General features: G+C 49.6%; 2 protein-coding genes across 6 annotated transcripts in view; one reads left to right on the top strand and one right to left on the bottom strand.

The window, feature by feature from the left end:
- The first annotated feature begins 1,576 nt into the window (after positions 1-1,576).
- COMP (cartilage oligomeric matrix protein) lies at positions 1,577-17,124 on the top strand. The gene is made up of 19 exons (XM_069877798.1): positions 1,577-1,880; positions 3,803-3,888; positions 6,032-6,083; positions 7,955-8,127; positions 9,378-9,515; positions 10,310-10,387; positions 10,537-10,695; positions 11,279-11,383; positions 11,552-11,659; positions 12,090-12,249; positions 13,486-13,604; positions 14,045-14,097; positions 14,331-14,524; positions 14,768-14,946; positions 15,135-15,183; positions 15,432-15,628; positions 15,771-15,943; positions 16,242-16,381; positions 16,555-17,124. The coding sequence occupies exons 1-19, from the start codon at positions 1,805-1,807 to the stop codon at positions 16,599-16,601; spliced, it is 2,286 nt and encodes a 761-aa protein (XP_069733899.1). The 5' UTR covers positions 1,577-1,804; the 3' UTR covers positions 16,602-17,124.
- Positions 17,125-17,965: 841 nt separating this feature from the next.
- Positions 17,966-24,956, bottom strand: part of CRTC1 (CREB regulated transcription coactivator 1) — a 47,404-nt gene continuing 40,413 nt past the window's right edge. For all 5 annotated transcript variants that reach the window (XM_069877799.1, XM_069877801.1, XM_069877802.1 and 2 more), the window contains one exon: positions 17,966-24,407. In XM_069877799.1, the coding sequence (XP_069733900.1) occupies positions 24,196-24,407 (212 nt within the window). In that variant the 3' untranslated portion in view covers positions 17,966-24,195. The remainder of the gene's footprint in view (positions 24,408-24,956) is intronic.

Genomic DNA, 24,956 nt, shown 5'->3' with positions numbered 1-24,956 from the left:
TTTCCCTCAAAACTCTCCACTGTTATAACAAGAACTAATGGGCTCCTTCACTTCCCAGCTAGCAGGGTCTTGGACTGAGCAGTCTGCAAAGACTGAAGGCCTGTCCACCTTGTGGCAGCAGCACCTTCAAACATCGGCTGGACGGACATTAATTGTCACTTCAGGTGAAAGACTTGCTCTTGGTGGGGTGGGTGACAAGGCATTCTGCACTCACTCCCCATTTTCTGCTATAAAATAAAGACCGTAAGTAAAGTTTCTACAACGTCATTGGGAAAAAACAGTATATTTTATCTGTAATAATCAGTTGCCATGACTTTGATTTGTCCAGAAGGACCCAGAAATGCTAAAACCTGGGAAACTCAGTTTTTCTGAGTTCTAGCTGAATCACCTTTGCTTACCCCAAGTATCAAACCCTCACAGCTGATTTACTGTGAGTTGAGAGCAAAAACTCCCTTGCTGTGTGTAACATGAGATGGCACATGTGCCAGACAAGCAGGATCATACAAATCCCACCTAGGTACACATGCAGATTCACTTAATTTTCCATATAAATCTTCTTGGCACCATAAAACATGAAATTTAAAATCTGTCTGCCGCAGCATTCCCGTAATATAAACCTCACGGTATTTATTTGCTTGCTTCAGTGAACGTGCATGGTCACCAGCGCCTGCAAGACTGCACCCAGGTACCTTCAGGAATCGTGCACAGCCACAGGGGTGGGAAGTATTTTCCTGAACACGGGAGGTCTGAGGTCAGAACGAGAAAAAAAGCCTTTATGTAAATACCCCAGGATCCTGCTGCTACAACACTTTAAGCTACTGTTTCCTGGGGCTTTCCTGCCTGTGTCCTCAGGGGTGTTGTATGATCAACAAACTGACAGGTTTCACAGTCACACAGTAAGAATGTGTGATCAGGAATTTCTCTGGTCTCCAGACTAACCTTCTTTACAGGTCGCAGTTTAACTTGCAATTTCCTTCGTGTAGCGGCTTGAAGGTTTTCTTTGGGCAGATTTTCTTTGGCTGCTCTAGATGGATTTCTCAATCTGCTCTGTGTCTACTGATGGAAAGTGCTGGATTGAGACTGACTGATGGAAAATGTTGGGTTGAGACTCATTCCTTCTCAGTCACGAAACAGCAAAATCCACCTTCCTTTCATGCCATCGCTTCAGAACTGCATCCTTCCTTCAGAGAAGCCTGGGTTGGGGGAATAAGAACGTCAGCTTCTAAGGGCAAGTGTGTTCGCCCAGTCCCTTTCTGAAATAGGATGTGATAGCTCCTCTTTGGGGCTGGGAGATGATTCAATAACTCTACCCCAAATATGAGTGGTAAAATTGTTTTTCTGGGAGTTTAAAGAGCCATTTTGAAACTGTAGTGAAGTCCAGATGTCTCATAGCTTTTGTGATCTTCTGAACAGTTTTAGAAGGAAAATCTGTGAGGGATAGGGCTATGAATCATCCGTCTATCCTGTGTCCATGAAGAAGAAATAAAAACCCCAATCCAAAAAGAATCCATTTAATTCTGGAATTTTCTGACCTATTTTGGTGCAAGCTGGGCTAAAAAAAAAAATTAAACTTCTCTCCTGATGAGTTTCTCATATTGTTTACTTTTGTAATGTTCTCTGTGGAGTAGCAGCCAGAAATGACGTCCACCCCTCGTCCAGCATCAGAGAATAAGAACTTCAGAGGAAGGAATGCAACTTCATAAATAGCAAACCACAGGCACTAATGGGGAGCAGAGGCGAACCTGCAGGTTAAAAATTGGTCGCAAGAGAAGCCCGTGCATCCACACTGCCCGGAGATTCCGAGATGACTTCAGCTCTAGCGTTTGTTTTGCTCCTCTGCCTCTCTTGTCCTTTTTCATCATGCCAGCAGAGAAGAATAGGTAAGTAATTTGAATTCTGCCTGTATTTTCTAGGCTCCTATGGAAGTTGTGTTTTGCAGAAGGGAATGAGGAAGATTTCACTCTAACATTTCACCTGCGTCTACTGAAACCTAGTTCAGGGATTTGATACTTTCATGTGAAACTTCCAGCTTAACCGTGTAAATGTTCACTCTTGGATTTTTCCCCAGTTCCCTTCCTGAGCAGTGAAGGGTTTTGATGAAAAACACTTATTTTGGGCAACTGGAAATTGTGTTGTAGTTTGTAATAAGAGGCTTTACATTCATCTGCATTTTTTTATGTGATTTAAGTTCAAAACACGGATCATACTGAACATCCTATAGCAGGATCCTTGGGTATTCTCTCTGCTTGTGCACACAGAGCTGAGGGAAGCCCTGGCTTCTAGGAACATAGCCATGCTGAGTTCCTTATAAAAGTTCCCCTTCTCTGAACAGCCCATGAGGGGAATGCTCGACTCCAAGAAGACTGGTGAGATCTGACAGATTCTAAGTGGGTACCAGAGCTTCAGTGGTGTGCTCGTGGAGGCAGAATGAGTCCACAGAGAAGGATGCACAGTAATGGGAATGTCTGCGAGTGCATAGATTTCCTTTGGAAATGGCTTCTGCGTGGTTGAGTCATTATTATGAATTTGGATATTAAAAAAACCCAAAACTTTTATTTTGAATTACATCTTGCTACTCACGATGGAAAATTCTTCCCAGGAATAGTGGAAGCTGCCTGAAGCCTCCATGCAGAGTTTATTCAAAACCTCTCTTTGAAGTCAGAAATTATTTGCAAGTTCCTTGCTTCCAATAAAATAAGGAATGTCACTTAATTCAGTCTTTCTGTGACACATTTGTGTGAGGAAGGTCCATGAGGCTTCCAGGCTCATTGGTCACAGGAAGGACATGGATCTCTTGGAGTGAGTCCAGAGGAGACCACGGAGATGATCTGAGGACTGGAGCACTTTCCGGACGAGGACAGGCTGAAAGAGTTGGGGTTGTTCAGCCTGGAGAAGAGAAGGTTGTGGGGAGACCTTGGAACAGCTTCCAGTATTGAAAGGGGTTCCAGGGAAGCTGGGGATGGGCTCTTGGTTAGGGAGTGCAGGGAGAGGATGAGAGGAACGGTTTTCATTTGAAAGAGGGGAGATCGAGATGAGATCTTAGAAAGAAATGTTTTCCTGTGAGAGTGGAGACTAGATCTGTAGCATGTCTCAGAGGCCTGGGCAAGTCCAGAGCCTAGCAGATGGGAGGAAAAACTTATATTAATCTGCCCTAGATGACCTTGTAAGATGATTTAAATCCCCTGTTCAGCATAGCTTAAACAGGATTTTGCCATGTTGCACGGATCAGCAGCTGTATCCTTCGTGTCCCAAAGCCACTATGCCACAATATGAAATTGCCGCTACCCAAACAGAACCTGACTCCAAGAAGAAAGAAGTCTGTACCTTGAGGACAGGCGAGGCGACTGCCGATGTGCTGTTTTACCACGTTCAGTGCTTGGCAGCACGTTTGGGATAGACTTAGCAAAGAGCCTTGCTTTAGCGTTGCTCTTCATAGCAGCTTCCACAGCGCTGAATTCTTAATTTGCTTCTTTTGGCAGCAAAGCCTTCCTATGTGTGAACTGCGGAGCCCGGGCCAGATTAACAGCTACCACAGCCGCCAGCCTGCCAGGCCGATGTGTTTGCTGAGGGGTAGCTGTTACCTACCCACCAGGCGCGGCTGATTATCACTGTGCCCTGCCCAGAGCGAAACCTGCCCTGTGTGCCAGGCTCTGTTAATCCCAGCAAGCTCCCAGTTAGGAACTGGCTGAGACTGGTGCAGGGGAGCCTGTATTTTTAATGTTAAGCTGAAGTTAATAATACCATTTGGTTTGTACTGCTAATGGCTCTGCTGTGTTTTTCCCACCACTTCGGGTGTTTTTAGGAGGTGAAGTTGGGCTAGAAATGCTGGAAGAGATGAGAGAAACCAACCGTGTGTTAATGGAAGTTCGAGACTTGTTGAAACACCAGGTAAGTGAGAAAGGGACTCAATTCCTTTTATGCTGCACAGGATTGATCTTTGGATCCTCTCTGCCCTATATACTGAGTTCTGGAATTAAGGAGGATTTCTTTGGCATTAGGTGAAATGAGGGATAGAATTATTGCTCTGGAAACCAGGATCAAAAGGTGGCCTCTGTAATTCTGAGATAAAGTGGATTCACTTGAATTCGAGATTCTGCTGCTTAGAACTGTGTCTGCTGAAAAACAGTGTACACAGAGACCGAGCACTTAAGAAAAGACACGCACGCACAGCGGGTCTATAGTTAACTGGAAAAACAAGTCACTTTTTCCTTGGGTTTGTAGGCTCATGAAATCAGTAGAGTCCAGACTTGGAAGATGGAAGAGACCTTTCAGCCATCTCTTAGGGTCCTGGAAAGGGAAGTCATATGGAGTCTAAACAAGCTCTGCATTCACTCTTTCCTTGTTTTAATCTTAAACCTTTCTGGCTCCAGGAGCTTCTTGGGGAACTTGGAACTTCTTGGGTGCTTAGATCTTTCCCATTTTAATGAGGAGATGGTGGTTTGTGTGGTCAACTCTCTTTTTAAGTATAGAAAAAGGTTCCATTCTCCCTTTCTCCACCCTAGGAGCTGAGGGCAGCAGCCCCTGCCTGCCAGATAATTGGAATGGCAGACGTGTCTCTGTGCCAGGGCAAACTGGGCGGCCTCTAATCGGCAAAAACATCTGCTGCGTTGAGTTACTCTCACATTTCAGGCTGCTGCATAAATACCCAGTGTTTACTAGGAATCAGGTCAGACATGGTTCCTGGCAACCTCGAGTGATCATTTCCAGTGTTCCCTTCCAGCTTAGCTCTGCTTCTCCATAGAGGTTTTCTATTTGTTCCTTCTCTTGCTCTTGACACCTACAGTTTTTTCCTTTATCCATGGCCTTTTTCTCAACGGTGCTTTCAAGAAAACTCCTCCTCAGGAGACAAACTTGCAAACACTGCTGGAAAGCCAAGGTGGCACCTCATAATTTCTTAATCTGTTCAAAGAGTTTCTAAGCCTCACTTTTCCTTGATTCAGCAACTTCAGATGCTGGCAACAAGGATAGCAAAAGTCCTAACAGTAAAAGGCCAGATCCACTCTCCTGAGCCAGTAGCTGAAGGGTTCTTGGCACAAAGGAGCCACTGATACTCATTAGCAGTGCTCCAAGTTCTCCCCTCTGCTCTCCGTCACCCACTTCTAATGGGAGGGGTTCTGGGGATTTGGGTTAGATCTGTCTCTGCATTAACTATTCCAAATACATGCCCCCAGGCCGTGTTGGAGGGAAGAGAGAATCTAACAGACTGAAAGCTTGCTCCTGGACCTGGGAGCTGGCAGAGATGCATGAGTAGAGGCTTCCACCAAAGTGAAATAGGGGTGGAAGCATGAAGTCCACAAGGGTTTTGCAGGAAAGAAGTTTGCTAGGATTGCTGTCTAAGATGCTAGAGTGTCATATAAACATTAGCTTGAGACTGATATGCTTACTGCTGCCTGTACCGTAGTCCTTTCTTCACCAAAGGAACAGCATCTTTGCGCTGCTGGTGCTACAGATTGTCTCTTCCCTGAAGCAAACTCCAAGGAATAGGAGCCTAGAGGAGATCAGTCGGACTCTGGAGGGAGATGCTTTTGTGAATAGATTCTAAACGTCCTCATGGCAAGGACATTAGGGCCAAAGACTGGCATGGATGATGTCAGAAATCATTCATGTCTGCAAAAATGGCTCACAGGGGAACCTCCTCTTGACTTTCCTGGGCAGTACCAGGACTGCAGATAAGCAGAGCTCTCTAGGGCTGCTCTTTCAGCATCTCTAGAGTAGAAGACCCAAATAAAGTAGGTTCATCTTCCTTTACGACACTCGTTTCTATGTATTCAAGTCAAGTAGTTCCTGTATCTGTGATAGGGTAGTATTATCAAGTTATCCTGACATGACAGCAAGGAGGGACGTAGAGCTGGGAACACAAGGCCACCTCAGCTTCCAGAAAGTCTGCAGCGTGGACTTCGTGGTAAGAGTTAATGTGTTAGTCAGTAGCTGTGCAGTCTCAGACACCCAGTTTTCTGGCAGTTGGGGGCATTAGTTTGCGTGGGAGCAAAGCTCAGCCTTTGGCTAAGTGATGGTTCTTATTCTCTTCTAGATTAAGGAGATAACATTCCTGAAGAATACAGTCATGGAGTGTGATGCCTGTGGTGAGTTACGGAGCTGAGTCCTGTGTTCAGCTGCCCCCTCCAAGTCCTTCATACCTTTGTGTCCAAGCGAGTAGTAAAATGCCACCTGTGACCATCTCCCCAAAGGAAACACCTTGTTTCACAGTTATCTCAAGTGACACAGAGTAATACACAATATTAATGATGCTTTTCTTTCCCCCCACAACATTCTGCACCCATAGACAAGTGTTCTGCGCTGTTCTCATGGTTCAGTGGTTGTTGAAGCCCCTTCCTTGAACATGGAGTGGAGGAGTAGCCTTCAATCACAACCCCCCCCAGCACTCACTTAGTTCCACTATTCCTGCAATAAGTTTTAGTGGGTTTGTGACACACCAGGCTGTGCTGCTGCGGGAAGCTGCCCAACCACGTCTTCTCACAATCCATCCCACAGCCGGTGTTGGAATTGCCTGGGAATGCACACGGGGTATCCTCTGGGATATAGCTGGCTACTCCTGCGCTGCAAGTGGAAGAGAACATCACCCCCAAGAGGCATCACTCTGCTATTCCTTCCATCCTAGTGCTGCCACCATTCAAGCAAAGAGGTTGTTACAGAGGATTCAGGAAACGGGGCCATAAATTTTCCCATATAAACCTTGCCCTCTGCTCCCCAGTAAATAGTTTTTTCTAGGCTGGAACTCACTTCCAGTCTATCTGGCTTTCGGAAAGCGTGGTTCTTGGAGGTGCTCTGTTATTTGCCAGTACACTCAAAGGGTGGAGCAATAACCATCTCTGCATTTGGAGAGACTGTTCTGCTGGAAAAGAGATTAGCCAAAGCTTTTGGGACCTGCAGGACAGAAATGCATTCATCCACAGCAATTGCTTTAATAATTTGCTCGTAAAGCTGTCCTGGAGTTTCTTTCTTGATACTTGATTTCTGCCTTCCCGACTTGCTATTCCACTTTATATTGTTCTTCTCTTGTACTGCTTACTGTAGGATTTGAACATCTTTTAGTCATGTGTTGAACAACGTGACTCACAGCAATCGTGTGCTTCTCATTATTCCTCAGAAAGAGAAGCACGAAGAGAGGAGGCCTTATTTTTAGTGAAGAATTTGCAGCTCGTAGTGGCAGTGCTGGTTTTTGTTTTCTTTTTGTTTCAGGTTCTTTATGCTGGGCTTTTAAGCTGTAGAAAACAGGAGCACAAAGTGTCCTTGCCATGTAGAGTGGCGGGTGTGGGAGAGTTGTGACAGTTCTAGATTCTGGGAAAGTTTATTCACAGTCTTAGATTGGCCTTCAGTGAAGTTCTGCGTCCCATACAGATTAAGTGAGGTCTCCTAGCCCCGTGGAGATAACAGGTAGCACGTGATGTGTAACATTAGGGCATGAGAGCCTTAGTGAGCCTGTTAGGAGCTTGTTCCTACCACAAACCAAGCCAACCTGTTTAACATACTTGCCTCCTACAGCAGAGTTCTTTGCTGACAGCCCTCTACAATGCTTCCCAGATTTAAAACTGTGTTATGTGGGCTCTGCTTTAGCCAGGTGAGGTGTTGGAGTCCATGCCATCAGTGGGGTATACCTGTAGAGGTACCAGGGAAAGAGCTGATCTCTGTGGAACTCCAGAAGCCAGGGCATTATGCCAACAAGGAGGGCAGCACAACAGGAGTTTTGGACTGGGAGCTAAGTCTTTAGGGAGGGAGGGATTTATTTACTTTTTGTCTGCTCTGACTCAGAAAGCTGTCTTCATTTTTCTCCATTTACCAAACAAAGCGACAGCTGCTCAGCCCTCAGAAAGGTTGCACAGATCCTGTGTGGGAAGCACGCTGATATCTGCTGAGGTGGTGAGGCCACCTGATGATACCCTCTGGCAGCAACAACTCTGTTCTTACTGTTCTTACTGTTCCTCCTGTCCTCCAGGCATGCGCCCCGAGGTGACAGGCCCAGTTATCACCGTGACCCAGTTTAACAGATGTCTCCCCAACTCCTGCTTCCCCGGAGTGGCCTGCACCGAGACTGGCACTAGCTTCCGCTGCGGACCTTGTCCCCCAGGTTATTCAGGCAATGGGTCCCACTGCGCAGATATCAATGAGGTAAAAACCAAGTAGGACAAACTGGAAGTTACAAAACTGGCTTGCTTTTCTTGGAGCGTTGTGGGCTTGTCTTGTTGCTGTAAAGAAAAGTCTTGCAGTTCCCCTAGGAGCTGAATTTTACCAGAAACCTCATTTCACTGGAAGGAAGTCTATATCTCATCCTCCCCTAACTCTGCTCCATGTTGGGGTTATATCCAGTCTAGGCAGACGTTTCTCTCTAAAAGACACACAGGCTCAAACAAAATAAAGCTTTTGGTTTGTACCACAAAGGAAGGTGAGTCTGAAAGACCAGAACAGTCCCTTTTGCTCTTGCAGTCTTTCAAGCTAATGGCTGACGAGTTGTTAGAGATAAGATTTATTATGTGTGGAACAGAATCAAACACTACTGGAATAGTCCTTTATACAATAAATCCGACCACACCACTCACATTGCTTTGCTTCTGCCTGTAAGTCAGACCTTGCCAGGCAGATACTGTTTACATATTTTTATAAAGTGTGGTGTTCCATCAAATTTACTCTCTGTGTATGCAAAGCTTTACTCAACCATTAATTGTGTGTGTCCATAAGACTTCTTAGTTCTGTAGTCATCAAACCCATAGCCCTGTGCTTGCTGTGTGTAAACCAAGCACCTCTAAGTGTCTCGAAAAACCACATCACCTCTCTAGCATTTCAGTTTAAAACATGCTGAAGGTACAAGGGTCGATGAGAGATTTGAGACTGATGATAACTCATTAGTCGCCAAAATGTGAGATCCACTATTAATGCATTGCATCTGCCAGTACAGAGCATAAGAATTCAGTGATAAGAACAGTGTTGGAGGAAATAAAGCAAGCATTAAGAGCAATTTTGGAGAGACAGTTGCTTCCCAGAGCAGTAAACAACTGCTCTTGTCTTTAAAAACTAATGTAAGAAATTATCTGGTTCTCTGGGTTCACAGACTGCCAGCAAGTGTGAAATAAAGCCAGCTCTTTGCCTGGGCAATTGATGTCAGCCAAGAAGAATTAGTCCTGAAAGTTGATTTGTTTTACTTGTCTGCACATATTGGAATTTGGGAGAACAACTGAGATGGGGAAGCTGTGTTTTCCACTTGCAAGGAAAGCCAGCAACTTCTATGTGGTTTTGTTTTATTCTTTTCAAGTAAGCACAATAGCTGGATCGCGCCCAGCAAGGGCTGCTTTGAGAGCTGCCTTCAGAGCTGGCCTTGAGCGAGTCTGCCTCACGGTTCCTCACAACGTCTGTCTTGTTTACAGTGCGACGCAAACCCCTGCTTCCCGAAGGTCCGGTGCATTAACACCTCCCCTGGCTTCCGCTGTGATCCCTGCCCTCCCGGCTTCACTGGGCAAATGGTCGAAGGTGTTGGGCTAATTTATGCCAGGGCCAACAAACAGGTAAGACCCAGGAACTTTTCTGTCTCCCTCAGAAGCCATTAACTCTTTCCCCTCTGTAATTGTTATTCAAAGGTTTTGGAACCCTCAAAGAAATGGGTAGGAAATACAAGATGACTGTTCTGTCTTGGTGGGAAGGCTGATGCGGTGAGAGGAGGGACTTACCGAGGATATCCCAGCCCAGCAGCAAAGCAACTTCTGCTCCAAGACCTTACCTTCCTGAATTTGTGCTGGACAGAATGTCCTGTCTCTGACACCTTTGTGGCTGTGAAACCAATCTGGAGAATCCTTCATAATAGGACACACAAGAGTTGATGCCACTGCTCTCCCCTCCAGCTTCCTTAACAGCTATAGAAGGATAAAGTAAAAACAACCAAGCAACCCACCTAGTCTTAGTATAGTTTACAAGAATATATTGCCAAAAGCAGGAATGGTACGTGTCTCGTGTTATTTAGAGAGCTACCAGCTGGTCACAGGACACACTCTTTGACCTTCTTGCTCCATTGACTCTCTTCTATCCTTGTACAGTAAGGAGATACTCTGACAGCTAAGCTCCAAGCTAAGCTGTTTTGCCAGGCTGAAGTCTCTGGTGACTCTGCAGAGGGTCAACAGCTTGCCTGGGGTCAGGAGTGTCACTGGGATGTGACTCAAGCTTGTCTGAAGGAAAACTTTGAGCTGTGGGTCCTAGTAGGGTGTGTTAGGGGCTTTCTTTCTGTACCTGGCAGTGCCCCAAATCTGCAATCGGATGTGGTATCTGCTTAAGAATGAAGTTAATGTCTGTTGTTCTTCCTGGGCAGGTTTGTACCGACATCAATGAATGCGAGACAGGCGCTGCCAGAAATTGTGTCCCAAATTCCATCTGCATCAATACACAGGTAAATATTACCAGAAAGCCTGATGTGGATCTCTCTTCTCCAGGCTCTGGGGTCTCTGTTAGCTGTGACAATCAGCTGCTGCGGGAGGTCACAGCGAAGGTTTGCCAGGACTCATGTTATAGTTAGTTCCCTATTGCTTTTTCTTGCAGGGATCCTACAGATGTGGGGCTTGTAAACCTGGCTTTGTTGGGGATCAAGTCAATGGCTGCAGGAACCAATCGGTGAGACGCTGTCCGAATGGTGAAATCAGTCCCTGCCACGAGAAGGCACAGTGCATTGTGGAGCGCGACGGGTCCATCTCCTGTGTGGTAAGGTCCAAACGTCCCTGCTTGCTCTGGATTGTCCAAACCCCGCTGTGACTGGGGTCTGCTCGCCTCGGTATCCCTCGCACTGTGTGCGCTCTTCGGGGTCTGCCACTGCCCTCTCCTGGAGAGCATGCCTTCCCGACAGAGCCCTGGTTCCCATTGACACCTGAGCTACGGCAAGATCTTACTAGCGCTCTCTGGAGAAGTAAATTGCTCCTGGCACCTCAAATCCACTGTTGTTTGGGGTTTTTATGCCTGACGCATTACAGATTTTTGAGTCATAGAGCATCACACGCAGCTGAGCAGGGAGAAGCACCGTTCCGCAACCTGCGAGAGCCAGGAAGTTTTGCTCCTGCATCTGTTTTTACAGTCTAAGGAGCAAGCAGAGAGCTTATATCTGAGCTATTTAAAATACTATTTGCAGTATCACTACTTCATCCAGACAATATTTTTTCCTGTAGAGCATTGTGTACCTGGATTTGCAATGTTCTGTGCTGGTTCTCATGTAAAGCCTTTAAATTTTGGAGGCATACGGCCATCAGGGGACTCACCAGCAGCCTCGTTTTGTTTATCTGCTGTCTTCCAGTGCCTTGTGGGATGGGCAGGGAACGGCTACATCTGTGGGAAGGATACGGACATTGATGGAATCCCTGATGAGAAGCAACGCTGCTCTGACAAAAAATGCCGCAAGGTAAGATGCAGTTGCCTCATTTTTCACTGGGCACAGAGTATCGTAAGGATGCCAAACCAGAAGTGGTCAGTTTTGCCTTGAGGCAGGCCTTGGCTGCTGGTGAGACCCTTCAGAACTCAGGCTGACACACACAGCCTGCTAACAGGCCCGTTGTTGCTCTCCTTTCAGGATAACTGCCTGACTGTCCCCAACTCTGGCCAGGAGGATGCAGACAGGGATGGAATCGGTGATGCTTGTGATGATGATGCTGATGGAGATGGAATATTAAATGCTGAGGTTTGAATTCTAATGCTTAAGCCCCGACATACTTAAATGTCCCAAGAGGTCTAGGTAGGCAACTGCCTGTACCTTTAACATGAAGATAGAGGTCACAGCACGTGATGTTTCCCTTCAGTCTGGATGATATGAAGACTCTAAAAACAAGCAGAGAGGAGAGAACATTGTGGCATGGAAGGGACTTTACAAGTCATGTTCTCCTGAGAACTGGGGAAGCTCTCTCTCCCTTAGTCAAGCACTGGCTGGGGATATTTTCAGCTGCTCCTGGTTTCCCTGCACAGGCAGCAACTAGGCTGAATGGAATGACTGGTGAATGGCTGCTGGGCTCTCAGAGCAGCTGGGCACACACCTCACAGCTTCTGTCTTGCTGGCCCCGCATAAGCATGCTCAGTGCCAAACATTCCCTTTAACCAGGCCCTCTCTCCCCCAGGACAACTGCGTGTACGCACGCAACACAGACCAGCGCAACGTAGACAAGGATAACTTCGGCGATGCCTGTGACAACTGTCGCCTAGTGAAGAACAATGACCAGCGAGACATCGATGGTGATGGGAAGGGAGATGAGTGTGACGATGACATGGATGGAGATGGTAAGAGCAGCTGGAGAGCCTCCCTGAGATGTGTGTATTCACTGAGCTAAGAATCGGAAAGCTCTTCAGCACACAGCTAGAGATCCTCATGGCCAGTATCAGCCTTTTGAGGCTTGAGATTTACAGGAGCAGAACTTATTTCTGTGAGATGAAGCACAGCTCAGTTCTTAAGATGCCAGATGAGCAGCCAAGCCAGCACCCTTCACAGTTCAGCTCTTTTGGGGTTTAAAGAATGGTACAGGTGATTTTTATTAGCACACTTGTGCACAATCATGTCAAACCTGTGTCAGACTTAAGAAAGAAAGATGCACCATGCAAACTGATCTCAGTCCAGACAAGGAGAATGCTTTCTGCCTCAATTTAAACTTAGGAAGAAGTAAAGGAATACCCGACTTGTTAGCAGTTACTGCCTTGAGGCAGAATGTATCAGGGCTGTCTTCTGGGGGGAAGGAAAACCTGGCTGCTGTTAGAAACAGTCTGTGCGCTAATGATGTTGTGTTTGCACAAAGCCTGCTTCTAAAAGCCAGAACTCACAACTGCTGCTGGCCTGAGACACACATGTTTATTTACAGAGTATTTCCAGGGCATCTAGTGCTGTTTGGGTCTGGCTACATCCTGCCAAGTAGCTCCCTGCTGGCATGAGTGGCTGGTGTAGTAGGTAGGTAAATGCAGGGAAGGGGGAAACGAAGTCACACAGGTCACCGGTCAGATTGTTCCTGTCCTGTCTCAGGCTGAGCAAAGGCACCATCTACATCTTCCATGTCGAAGAGCCAAGGTTAACCTTGCCTTGTTTTATAACTACATAGACATCTACTGTCAAGCAAAAAGACTCTGTCACAGTTCAGGGAACCACAGACAGCTTCACCTTCATTCTTTTGGCCACTGTCCTGCACAGATATCATGGCAGTTTGCAGCCACATCCTTCAGTTCTTTAGCTTTCATTAAGGAATGCAGTTAAGGACATTTCTGCTCAGGTTCAGGGGCAAGAGCATGCTCAGACATCCCTTGTGATGCAGTCTGGAGAGTGTTTTAAGATCAGTTACTGATGATCTCTTGCATAGCTGCTAGGCTGAAACTTAAAAGCGTGCAAGATACATGCAAAAATGGAAACTGTTGCTTTCTTGCATGAATTTACCTGTCCTAGATTTTTGCAATTTCTTACATCCCAAAAAATATCTTGCTGTGTAGACATTAACAGCCTTGTTGCCTTATGAATCCTCTTTGCATGTTTTGCAGGGATCAAAAACCAGATGGACAACTGTCAAAGAGTTCCTAACCCTGATCAGAAAGATGCTGATGGCGATGGGGTTGGAGACGTGTGTGACAGCTGCCCGACAGTCAGCAACCCAGACCAGGTAAGCACACAGCCCCAGCTTTGCAGCCTTAGGGGTTCATTTCTCTCACTCACCATAGTGCTCGTGTTCTCTGCCTGCGGTGGGCAGACCCGATAACTCATCAAAAGCACCAATTGCAAGTTCTAGCTGCCATCCTGCAGTACAAAATTACAGCCCTCTCAAGATCAAATGTCCTGGGGCACAGAAAAGTAAGTCAGAGGAAGTGTTGTGCTCTGGACTTCTCTCTTCCTACCTTGCTCATCTGTGTTTAAAAATAACACTGCTTGAGTTCAGCGGGGCAATGTGTAAATACTGCAGGAGGAACACTCCCTCTGTTGTCAGCACTATTTTCAATCAGAACGACCGCAGCACTGAAGATAACAAACTTCTTGTTCTCTTGCTTGCCTAATCCTTCTGTCGACCTATGCAAAGTCTAAATGATTATTGCTTTATTTTACTAGAAAGACACTGATCATGACCTCGTGGGAGATGTCTGTGACACCAACCAGGACAGGTGAGAGCTTGCTATAAAAATTATACTTGGGTTGGATGAAATCTTGGGGATGGAGAGGTCAACAGCGTGCGTTGGCAGCTCCGTGACAACCTGGCTGATACAAAGACAGAGGTTAAAGGTGGTAGAATTTTCTGCTGTTCTTGCTGAGGATCCTAGCTCCTAGAAATGTGTTACACGCTTCTTTTGAAAGCCCTTGTCAGTGGATAATCTTGACCTGTGATTTTCTCCACCAGCGATGGGGATGGACACCAAGATTCACGGGATAACTGCCCGTCAGTGCCCAACAGCTCCCAGGTGGATACAGACAACGACGGGCTGGGAGATGAATGTGATGACGATGATGACAACGATGGGATTCCAGATGAGAAACCTCCAGGCCCTGACAACTGTCGGCTTGTCCCTAACCCTGGCCAAGAAGACTCGGACGGTAGGGGAAACGGATACATGTTAGCTGTGCATGAGGGCCTGGGGGATCTCCTATTCCCGATGGGCAACACATACCAGTGTGACTGCTAGAGAGAGATAGGAAGCAAGATCTTAGCACTGATCACCTCTTAGCCTTGCACAGACACGGCTGCCTTTAATTGTGCTAGCTGAGCAAAACCCAGGCGTGAGGGGTAAGAGAAATTAATGAACGCTTGTCTCTCCTCTTCTTCTGTCGTGCTGTCAGGTGATGGTGTGGGGAACCTTTGCGAAGATGACTTTGACAGAGACATGGTGATCGACAGAATCGATGTGTGCCCAGAGAACGCAGAGGTGACGCTGACAGACTTCAGGGCTTTCCAGACAGTCGTACTGGACCCGGAAGGTGATGCACAGATTGACCCCAACTGGATTGTCCTCAACCAGGTAGGCGGCTGCTCTGGAACGGGCTGGTGAGTCCAGCAGGACTGTACCTGTACCAACCCAGACACAGTTCTAACAGTGCTGGTCAACAGTGTCCTGATCCTGGAGCATCCCCCTTCCCTGATCACACTGCTGCAGTGTCATTAGCACGTTTGGAGCTGTACTAACGAGCCAACATTCATCTTTCTCAGGGCATGGAGATTGTCCAGACCATGAACAGCGATCCTGGCCTGGCTGTAGGTGAGACACTGATTTTTGTCCTGTTGGAAAATGATTGCTCGTTAACTGTGAGCTTGTCAGCACAGCTCTTACAAATATTTCAGCCCCTACTTAATGATTCCATCCAGCTCCTGGGGAAATATTCTCTGTAGTAGGCAGAGTCTTCATACTCGGCATAGCAAAATCCACCTCCCCATCTGAATCTGGGAACAAACAGATCTGCATTTTATTGTAGAATACAGAGCGTTTTTTTTTCCTACCAATTCCAGGTTACACGGCATTCAATGGAGTGGACTTTGAGGGCACGTTCCATGTCAACACTGCCACGGATGATGACTATGCCGGCTTCATATTTGGCTACCAGGACAGCTCCAGCTTTTACGTGATCATGTGGAAGCAGATGGAACAGACGTACTGGCAGGCAAATCCCTTCCGAGCAGTAGCAGAACCTGGAATCCAACTGAAGGTAAAAACGCCTTTGAGAAAGAATTTGGTGGTGGATTTTTGCCTTTTTCTCGGTGGTGCTGCTTGGGCAGCCACAGCAGAAGAGCAGCTGCAGTCGGTCAGGCCTTTAACCACACACCTTACCCGTCTCTTCTTTGTGTCAGGCAGTGAAGTCTAAAACAGGCCCGGGCGAGTACCTCCGCAATTCTCTCTGGCACACTGGGGACACCACGGACCAGGTCAAATTGCTGTGGAAAGACCCGCGCAACTCCGGCTGGAAGGACAAGACATCTTACCGCTGGTTCCTGCAGCACCGGCCTCAAGTTGGATACATCAGGTAAGCGGTTTAGTTTCCTTTGTAGGGCTGAGTGGAAGTTTAACGTGCAAAAGCAGCGTCTCCTGTGGTAGAGAGGAGCGAGAGTATCTGTCTCGGAAACAGTTTCTGTATCAGTTTGTCCCCTGCACGTGCTTATTCTCTACCCAGGGAGGGGGTTGAGTCCCCTTCGCTGGAGGGGTTTAAGGGACGGGTGGACGAGGTGCTGAGGGACATGGGTTAGTGATTGATGGGAATGGTTGGACTCGATGATCCGGTGGGTCTCTTCCAACCTGGTGATTCTATAATTCTGTGATTTCAGAGCTCGCTTCTACGAAGGCCCTGAAGTGGTAGCAGACACTGGAGTTGTCCTTGACACAACCATGCGAGGAGGACGCCTTGGAGTCTTCTGCTTCTCCCAGGAGAACATCATTTGGTCAAACCTGCGTTACCGCTGCAACGGTGAGTTAGTTTGGAAAGTCAAAGACAAATCTTTGCCATTTTGCTTTCAGGATGTCAGTTTGTCCTTGGCTGTACACATACAACAGCAATGGGACGTCATGCAGTAGCCTATTCTACTTCTCGTGTCTGGTTCTACCTCTGACTTGTATTTGCTTTCATCTCGTCCTCCTCAGACACCATTCCAGAAGACTATGAAACATTTAGAGTTCAGCGAGACTAACCCCTGGCTTCAACGTCTGTCCAGCCAAACCCGCTTTAAAAGCCGAGCTCAGCTGCCCCACTCTCGCTCTGGTATACGGAATAAAGACCTGTACGTAAGGTACCACTGCACGCTGCACAGCGCCAAGCGCCAGCGCCTTACCTGGCATCTTCTCTACAGCAGCAACTTTCTTTAAATGCTACAAAACCCCCTTGGAACGGGCGAGGTGTGAACAGAAACCTGCGCTGTGAACACCCGTCCTCTGCGCTGCAGGGGAAGAGATGTGCCAAGAAGCCACCTGCAGTAGGTGGAATTGTCTGAGTAAGTTTAGTGTGGATGATTCCCAGGAATATTTCCCTCCTCAAAGGCTCTCGAGTGTGAACGTTGTTCTCCTTTTCAAGACCTGCTGCAAAGCAAACCCCGCATGAGGCTGAAAAGGACGCAGAGAGCAGCCTATATACGAGTTGCTCACGGAACTTAAAGCACTTTAAGGAGAGTATCTTTGTTCTGGAATGTTGGATAATAAATACTAGATTTCTCCTTGGTCACGTGCATGTTGCTTTGTCCTCTTCTGAAATGGTTCCAATAAAAGGTGTAACGGGGAACCCTCAGCCGGCGCCAGCAGTGGTTCTGCTGGGGCGCCCGCAGCCGAGTGCTGTGCCACTAGGCAAACGCACAGGGCCACTGTTCCACTCGAGACCCTCCCCTGGTGCCCCTGCCCCACCTGGTTCCTGCGAGTGCTGGTTTGTTTTAGAACGAGGAATGAAAGCTTTATGCTCCGTTTGTCTTGTGCTGCCGGGCCAGGGCTCTCACAAACGGGACTGGGAAAACTGAAGCTGTTAGCATCACGGGGGCCTCACAGTAGACAAAGGATTTCTAGGGTTAGGAACCCGGACCGTTATAACCCTGTGCTGCTGCAATCCCCAGTCCCTTCCAGGTAAACCATCCCCCCCCCAGCATTCCAGTCTCCCTGAAGCAACAACAAAAACCTCATTTTGCAAGATGCTTCAGGTTAAGCGTGGACCCTCCTGCCCCCGGATGGCTCCACAGCTGCGCGGGGGCCCCAAAAGGTGACGCGGGCTCTGGCTTGGGAGAAGGGGAGGCATCACCGCCCTGTCACCACGGTGCAGCTCAGGGGCTGCTGCGGGAGCTGCCTTTAATTCCAGGACTCATCACAACCCTCTGCAGCGGTTAGATGCAGCTGCAGGTTCCCCTGCAAGGGCAGAGGCCGGTTTCCCTCCCTGGGAGAAGCCAGCTCCCCAAATGAACTTGCTTTTACTCTTTCTTTATAAACCCGAGCGCTGAAACCATCACTATTTCAGCACTGAACCTTCAGTCCACAAGCAAACAAAGGGACCTAAGGAAGAGCCAAGCAGCCAGAGACAAAACCAGTTGAACTTTTATTACATTTCATTTACAAATAATGCAAAGATACAAAGACAAAAGCCTTCACACAAAAAAGAAAGGGTTGAAAAGAATGTACATCGGGTTGAGCTGCTTTGTCACATCATTTCTCAGATTGCAAACACTTAAAGCCAACTTCAGTTTTCCACTTTACCTATAGAAAAAAAAACCACAATAAATAAAACTTTGATGTCACGGGGACAACTTTTCCAGAGTTCCGGTGCCACCGACGCTGTAGCTGGATATCGGATTGCATATATCAGTGAAATCATACACGATTATCAGAATAGAAAAAGGTGAGCTTGTACAGAACAGTATATTATACTGCATAAATCTGCCCTCTCGCCCCAAGCTCAACGAACGACGTGAAGTTGTTTTTAGCTGCCAGTCTGTGAGAGACGCTGCTGGAAGCAGCTGTATTGAAGTGTAGTAAAATCAAACCTGCCCTTCACTACTACAACCCTGGTTTGACTCCCAGGAGGGATCCTTCACGGATGGGGGTGAGAAGGAAAAGGAGCTAAAAGTTCTAATTCCTCCCCAAAACCAAACCTCGACGCCTACCGCGGATCCGCAACACGACCAACGACTGCGCTAACGCTGCCCCGAGGCCAGTGGAGGGGACAGGGCGTTTTATGCTTTTTCTCTTCCAACTGATGCTCATGCCATGAATATTCAGGATCCAGGGAGTAAAGGAAGTCGCGTCCAAGCAAGCCCGACACCCCCTGGTGTTTTACCCCATAATTATATGTTATATTCTCACATAACTTCTATATTCATCCCCTACTCTGCAAGAACAGAAGCTTTACCTGTTCATCTGCTCTACATTTAATGTCTTAGAAATCCCCAAGCGGAGCCAAGCTCCAGCTTTGCCTCCCCAGCGGAAGCGTCCGACGGTGCAAAGCGCGACCCGAGAGCTGCTGCGGCTTCGCCTCCCGACACGCAGCCGGAGCCAGGTTCCCAGGTTCGGTGAATTAACCCATCACCCTCGGTGCGCTCCGACTCGCCTCCAGCCCTCCAATTCCTGAGGGGAACACCGACAGCCGCAGGAACCGGTTCTTAAACGGCATGAACGCACAGAGACCTGGCCTCCTCCTCAGCCCCAGGAGCTGAACGAGCCCGGTTCCGTTTCCCTACGGCCGAGGCGGCTCTCGGAGGAGCCAGCAGCACCGGCAGCCCCTGCCCCGCCGAGCTCCGACCTTCCCAGCGACCGGACAAAGAGCAAAACCAGCTCCCACAGCTCCTACCGGCCAAACCCACACCGGGATCAACCAAACTCACACCAGGTTCAGCCAAACCCACACCAGGATCGGCCGCCGAGCTCCGGCAGCCCCAGCGTGGCAGCACATGGATGGAGATACGTCAAGAACCCTTCGCGTTTTCCCCTTCGTCTCCCTTGCCCCCTGGGTTTTCTTCCCCAGACTGTGTCGCCCTAAAGCCGAACCAATTACTAAAGGAAAAACAATCAACAAAACCTTTGTACGCACCGGCAAACGCCGACACCGGCGCGCCGGGATTCTCCAGCGCGCAGAACACGGACACAACACTCAACGCGTCGCCGATGCTTTATTCTCCTGCAGCTGCTTCCCAGCAAATTCAAAGTAAAAAGGACCAAGACAAAGCAACCCGGTATCTCACACGGCTTCATCTTCTGCCTGCACGGATCCCCTACGCTAAGGATTCGCCTCCCTCCGCGGAATTCTCCGCAGCCAGCCCCGAGCCACCCAAGAAAACAGTAAACGCCTTTTACCCCTTCAGGTCTTTATTTTGATAAAATTGGTCAAGCCCACAGAAGGCAAACGTACACCACAGGGACCCCCCCTCCCCCCCCAAATAACAAAATAAATAACACGACGGAGAGCCAGCGATGTAGTGTTTTGGTTGGCAGAATAGAAATTCCACACGATGGTTCGGTTTAAAAAGGTAAAAATGGTTTATAATACAGAGCCGTGATGCCGCCGCGGCGAAAACCGCCATGCAACCCATGCCCGCGCTGCGCGGCGACGCCAACACCAACAACAGGAACACCAAATTCCTTTTTTTTTTTTTTGTTTTTTTTTTGGTTTTTCTAAAGAAAGGAGGCGGGGAGGGACGGGCGCTGCCTGCGCTCACCTCGCCTCACAGTGTCGAGGCCGCGGCCAGCGGACGCGCTGGGTTCTCCGCGAGGTCCCAGCAGGAGGAGGAGGAGGAGGAGGCAGCTCCCCTCGTCCTCCTGGTCCAGGGAGGGGGCCAGGCGAGCGCTGTGCTCGTTAGGGACGGATCTCAAGCCTTAATTAGGGTTTCTACAGCAATCCAAGCTTTAACAGACAAGCACAGTCAAGACCTTAGTTTTGCGGGGAGTTTAAACGGTTCCGTACGGTATCGGATGCGGCTTCGATGCGCACTCAGGGGGCAGCGCTTGCTTTCCATCCTTAAGCGTTAGGGCTGCAGGCACGCTCCTTAAAAAAGGAATTAAAATGGAAAAGAAGGTAATAAAACATACAGGTCGTGAGCGATTCCGCTCGCAGGCTCTTCCTGGAAACCCGCTGCCCTCTTAAAAGCCCAAAGAGAACCCGCAGGGTCTCTGGCCGGGGCGGGGAGGGCAGTTTGGGGTCTCGGACGTGCAGAAGCGCTGGGGACGCGGGCGATCCCGCTCTCGGAGCCTGGGGACAGCCTCCTGCCCACCAAAATCACAGTATTCCCTCCCCCGAGGGGTCGCTCCTCACGTTTCCGCGCTGTCAACGCAACGGTCTGGCTCTGGAACTCGCGAGATCGATTATTGATTATCGATTTCTCTCCGACACCGCGGGCAGGGCCCCCGGCAGGGTGGGAACAGCCGCTCTGAGACAGCAGCACCTCAGCGTCCGCGACGGGAACGCAGACGCGTGCCTCCAGCCCCTTTGCTCTGGGATCCTGTCGCCCCCCGGCTCCCCTCAACTCTCGCCCGGACGCACAATTTGAGACTGAAAGGGTCCAAACTGAGTTTCCCACTCCAAGCAGGTTCTGAGAGCGCCGGGGATCTGCTCCACACGGATCGGGTTTGCTTTAAACCCAGCCCCACGTTACAAAAGCGGGAATATTCAAGGGAGAGGGGCAGAAAAACCCCTGTGGAAGTTCAGCTCCCACCGGTGCTGCCAGGAAACCACCTTCCCAGCAAGGGAAACGCAAGCGCTGTTGGACACCGTCCCCGTTCCCACAGGCAGCTGAGCCCAAGCGCCTCTCGGCCCCGCCGGCCGCCTCCCGCGGCTCCACCCGCGCGAGGAACAAACCCTGGCTCGCTCTCACCGAGATGGTCCCTAATTGTAGCATCCACACATGCTGCGTTTGAGTTAAGGCCATTTTAAACGTCTCATTAACAAGATCTCTTATTTACAGGCGTAGATTAAAAAAAAAAAATAACGAAGCGAGAAGGTAGCGATGAGCGGCAGCTCCCTGCGAAAGGCTCCGGGAGGAATCTCGACCTCCTACCTCGCTGCTTCCTTCTGAAGCGACTCTGGTTTTAACGAAGTTGATCACAAACAAGCATCGACATGCAGGAGTCATTCCAACGAGAGCAGGAATCCCACCGAGGAACCGCGGGAAGAGGGAGCGGATCCCGCTGCGGCCGCGCTCCCCTCGCTCCCGCTCCCTCGCGGCATCCTCCAACGGGGAGAAAAAAAAAAAAGCATTAGCAATCCGGAATAAGCAGACACCGGGAGTTACCGGGAGCTACGGGGCTGGAATCCTGACAGAGAACACTTCCAACAGAGATACGGAGACGCTTTCCGTGGCGCGGGAAGGAACGTGAGGAAAGGACAGAGGGAAGCGGAGAGAGCAAAGGGGAACACGAGTTTAGTGCAAATGGTCAACGAATGGCACAAACGTGAGCAAACGCGGCCCCGGCTCCGCGGGATCCGAGGCGGCAGCCGCTCCGCGGGGCTCGCCGGGAGCTCCAAGGGCGTCCCACCCATTTCTGGAAGCACACAGAAACCTAATATAACTCATTAGGGCAGCCCGGCCGCGCGGGCTTCGTTATCGCCTCCTGCCCAAGGGATGGGGCTCTGGCTGGAAGGTCGTGGCGGCTGAGAAACGAGGGACAGCTCTGGGGACAAAACGGGACGGCCGGTGGTGCGGGTGGAGGGGAGGGAGCAGCTGGGGAGGCGCAGGAGGGGAAGGGACAAAGCACAGCTTGTTCCGAGATGGAATTGAGGGGGCTCTCCTATCCAGGTGGGATTTAACCAATCGGCTCAACCTCCTGCGCGGGAACGTGCTCCTCCAGCGGGGACGGCTTCGTCTCCCGGCCCGGGGCCGAGCAAGGAATTTCTGGTTTCTTAGCAAGACTCAAAATGATATTAAGTCAGAAATTACCCCAAAAGGAGGGTCCTGCGCTCACGGATCCTGCCCCTGTGCAAGTGCAGAGACAGAATCATCAAATCCTGGAATGGTTTGGGTTGGAAGGGACCTCCAAGCCCATCCAGTCCCACCCCTGCCCTGGGCAGGGACACCTCCCGCTGGATCAGGGGCTCCAAGCCCCATCCAACCTGGCCTTGAACCCCTCCAGGGATGGGGCAGCCACCCCTGCTCTGGGCAACCTGGGCCTCCCCACCCTCACTGGGAAACGTTTCTCCCCAAGGTCTCATTCTCAATCTTCCCTTTTTCTGCTTCAAACTGTTCCCCCTCATCCTATCCCTGCACCCCCTGATCCGGAGCCCCTCCCCAGCTTTCCTGGAGCCCCTTTCCCTACTGGAAGCTGCTTCAAGGTCTCCTCAGAGCCTTCTCCTCTCCAGGCTGAACAACCCCAACTCTCTCAGCCTGTACGGTGAGAATCCTCACCAGTTCCACCCTGACATCCAAGCGAAGCCGCTGACTCGGAGCCAGCGTGGGGCTGGAGGTGTTTTAATCCACGGGTCGCTGCTCTGCTTCAGGAAACAAGGACGAGCAGGAACAGCCCCTCGTCCATCCTGCAGCTCCGTGGCCCCTCCGAGGCTCGGGACGCCCTGCGGAGCACACGCTGCTTTCCCCCAGCTCAGAGAAGGAACATCTCAGTTCCCACCACCCTGTTTGGACTATGGAAAACATCCAGACTTGCCTTCGGCTTCCTTCCTTCTGCTCAACATCTATTTAAAATTCCAGTTAGTTAAAAATACCTGTATATATAATATATATATAATATATTTCTGGAGTAAAAACACAAAGAAGATGCACTGTACAGTCTGACGTCGCGTGCTCCCGCCGGCTGCGTGTAGTTCAGCTACTTTCCTAATATCCAAATAATTAAATAAAAAAAAATAAATCATAAATAATGGTAAGAGGATAAGTAATGACTAAAAAACAAACAACAGTCCTCGCGGTTCAGGCATCGCTACGGGAACACCCTTCCTGCTGCCCGGGAATCTCTCGCGGAGCGGGATTAGGAGCAACTCCGCGAGTTAGGGCTCCTCTATTCCTTTAGCTGCTTCAAAACGCTCTGATCCTTCCTCCGTGCTCATCAAGTAATGAATTATAGTACTTTCTGGTGTGCTCAGAAATGCTCTATATATGTATACATATATTATAAATATATATAGTACACATATATCCGTTTCAAAAAGCTTTGAACATAGTGTTTCCGGGCGCCGGCTCCGCGGCCTCCAGCCTGCTCGGCCGAGGCCGCGGGTTTGCTCAGGTCAGGAGAGAAGAGGGAAGGGCCCGGGGCCCGAGCAGGGATGGAAGCAGCGGGTTTACTCTACGAAGCGGCCGTCACAAAGCGGAGCCGAACCCTCCCGAGCCCCCCCAGAGGGTGCACAGCCCAGATTTTGCTTCCCCATCGGAGCAGGGAAGGGGGAGCGTAGCCTGCGTCCCCCTCCGGGTCTCAAACAGCAGCCGACGAGCGGGTACGGGAGAAAAACTCTTTTTTCTGAACCCTCTTCACCTACCCGACCCCGCTCCCGACTTCTAGTGCAAAGGATAAATCGACAACTTAACGCTGGAGCTTTGGTGGGGGGGAAGGGGGAGACTCCGGAGAGGAAAAGGCTGATGGAAACTCCTTTCTCGTTCATGGCGATGAGCGGATAAGGGGTGAGATACGGCGCGACGGGGAGTAGGGGTCTGCAGCGCTGCAAGCTTAGAACGACAAGCTTTACTCATTGTACAGGTTGGACAGGACAGCGCTGCCGCGCTCGGCAGCTCCTGTTCTGCCCCGACTGACCCATCGGACTCTCCAGTTGGGCCGGGCTCCAGGAAGAAGCATCGCTCCCACGCTCCTGGCGTCCGCGCTTCACAGCCGATCCATCCGGAACGTGTCCTCTGTGGCGGGGTCGGCGAGGACCATGTCTGGGTCGTTCAGCATGTGCAGTCCATCCAAGGTTAAAGGGTCAATTTTGAGTTCATCCAGAGGGAACTGGGAATCCGTATCAAAGCTGACGTCTCCCACTCCTGCCAAAGAGCTGGTCAGTTCTTTTGATAAGCTGGGAGGAGATTCTCCCGTCACTGCAGGGAAGAGGAAGAGAAAAGGTGTCAGCAGGACTCAGCAAATACACCTTCTCCAGGCAGATGAGTCATAAAACAGCTTGCAAAATCCTGGGATAGTTCATTGAACTCGGGCTGATAGAGAAGAAATGTCTGCTCCTCTGCTGGGAGGAGTTACGGCTCGGTCAGAGCGCCTCAAAACCATCACAACCACCCAACTCAAAGCACGATTCACACACGTGTGTCTGGGGGTCACAAAGCGGTGTCACCCGGGTCCCTTTGCTCTCCCTCACGTTTAGGAGCAATCGCCTTTATTTCTGTGATTCGACCAGCGAGAGCCCTTGGCTGGAACAGCGACTGAACCGCAGGATTGTTTCCAAACGCCCCACGGTGACCAGATTCGCCACCATATGGGACAGGGACAAGCCTGGTGTTGGCAAACTCCAACAGAGCAGCAGAGGAAGGAGTTCAGCTTCTCTCTCGCTGCGAGAGAGGATCCAGTAAATTCGGAGGCAGGGAAGGTCTGAAAGACATTGAGTGTTGCTCTACCTGTTTGCGGGGATTAGAGAG

The sequence above is a fragment of the Phaenicophaeus curvirostris genome, chromosome 28, assembly GCF_032191515.1.
Source record: "Phaenicophaeus curvirostris isolate KB17595 chromosome 28, BPBGC_Pcur_1.0, whole genome shotgun sequence".
In the NCBI taxonomy this organism is placed as follows: Eukaryota; Metazoa; Chordata; class Aves; order Cuculiformes; family Cuculidae; genus Phaenicophaeus; species Phaenicophaeus curvirostris.
The sequence above is the reverse complement of the archived record's forward strand: the minus strand, read 5'-3'. Positions and strand labels throughout refer to the sequence as shown.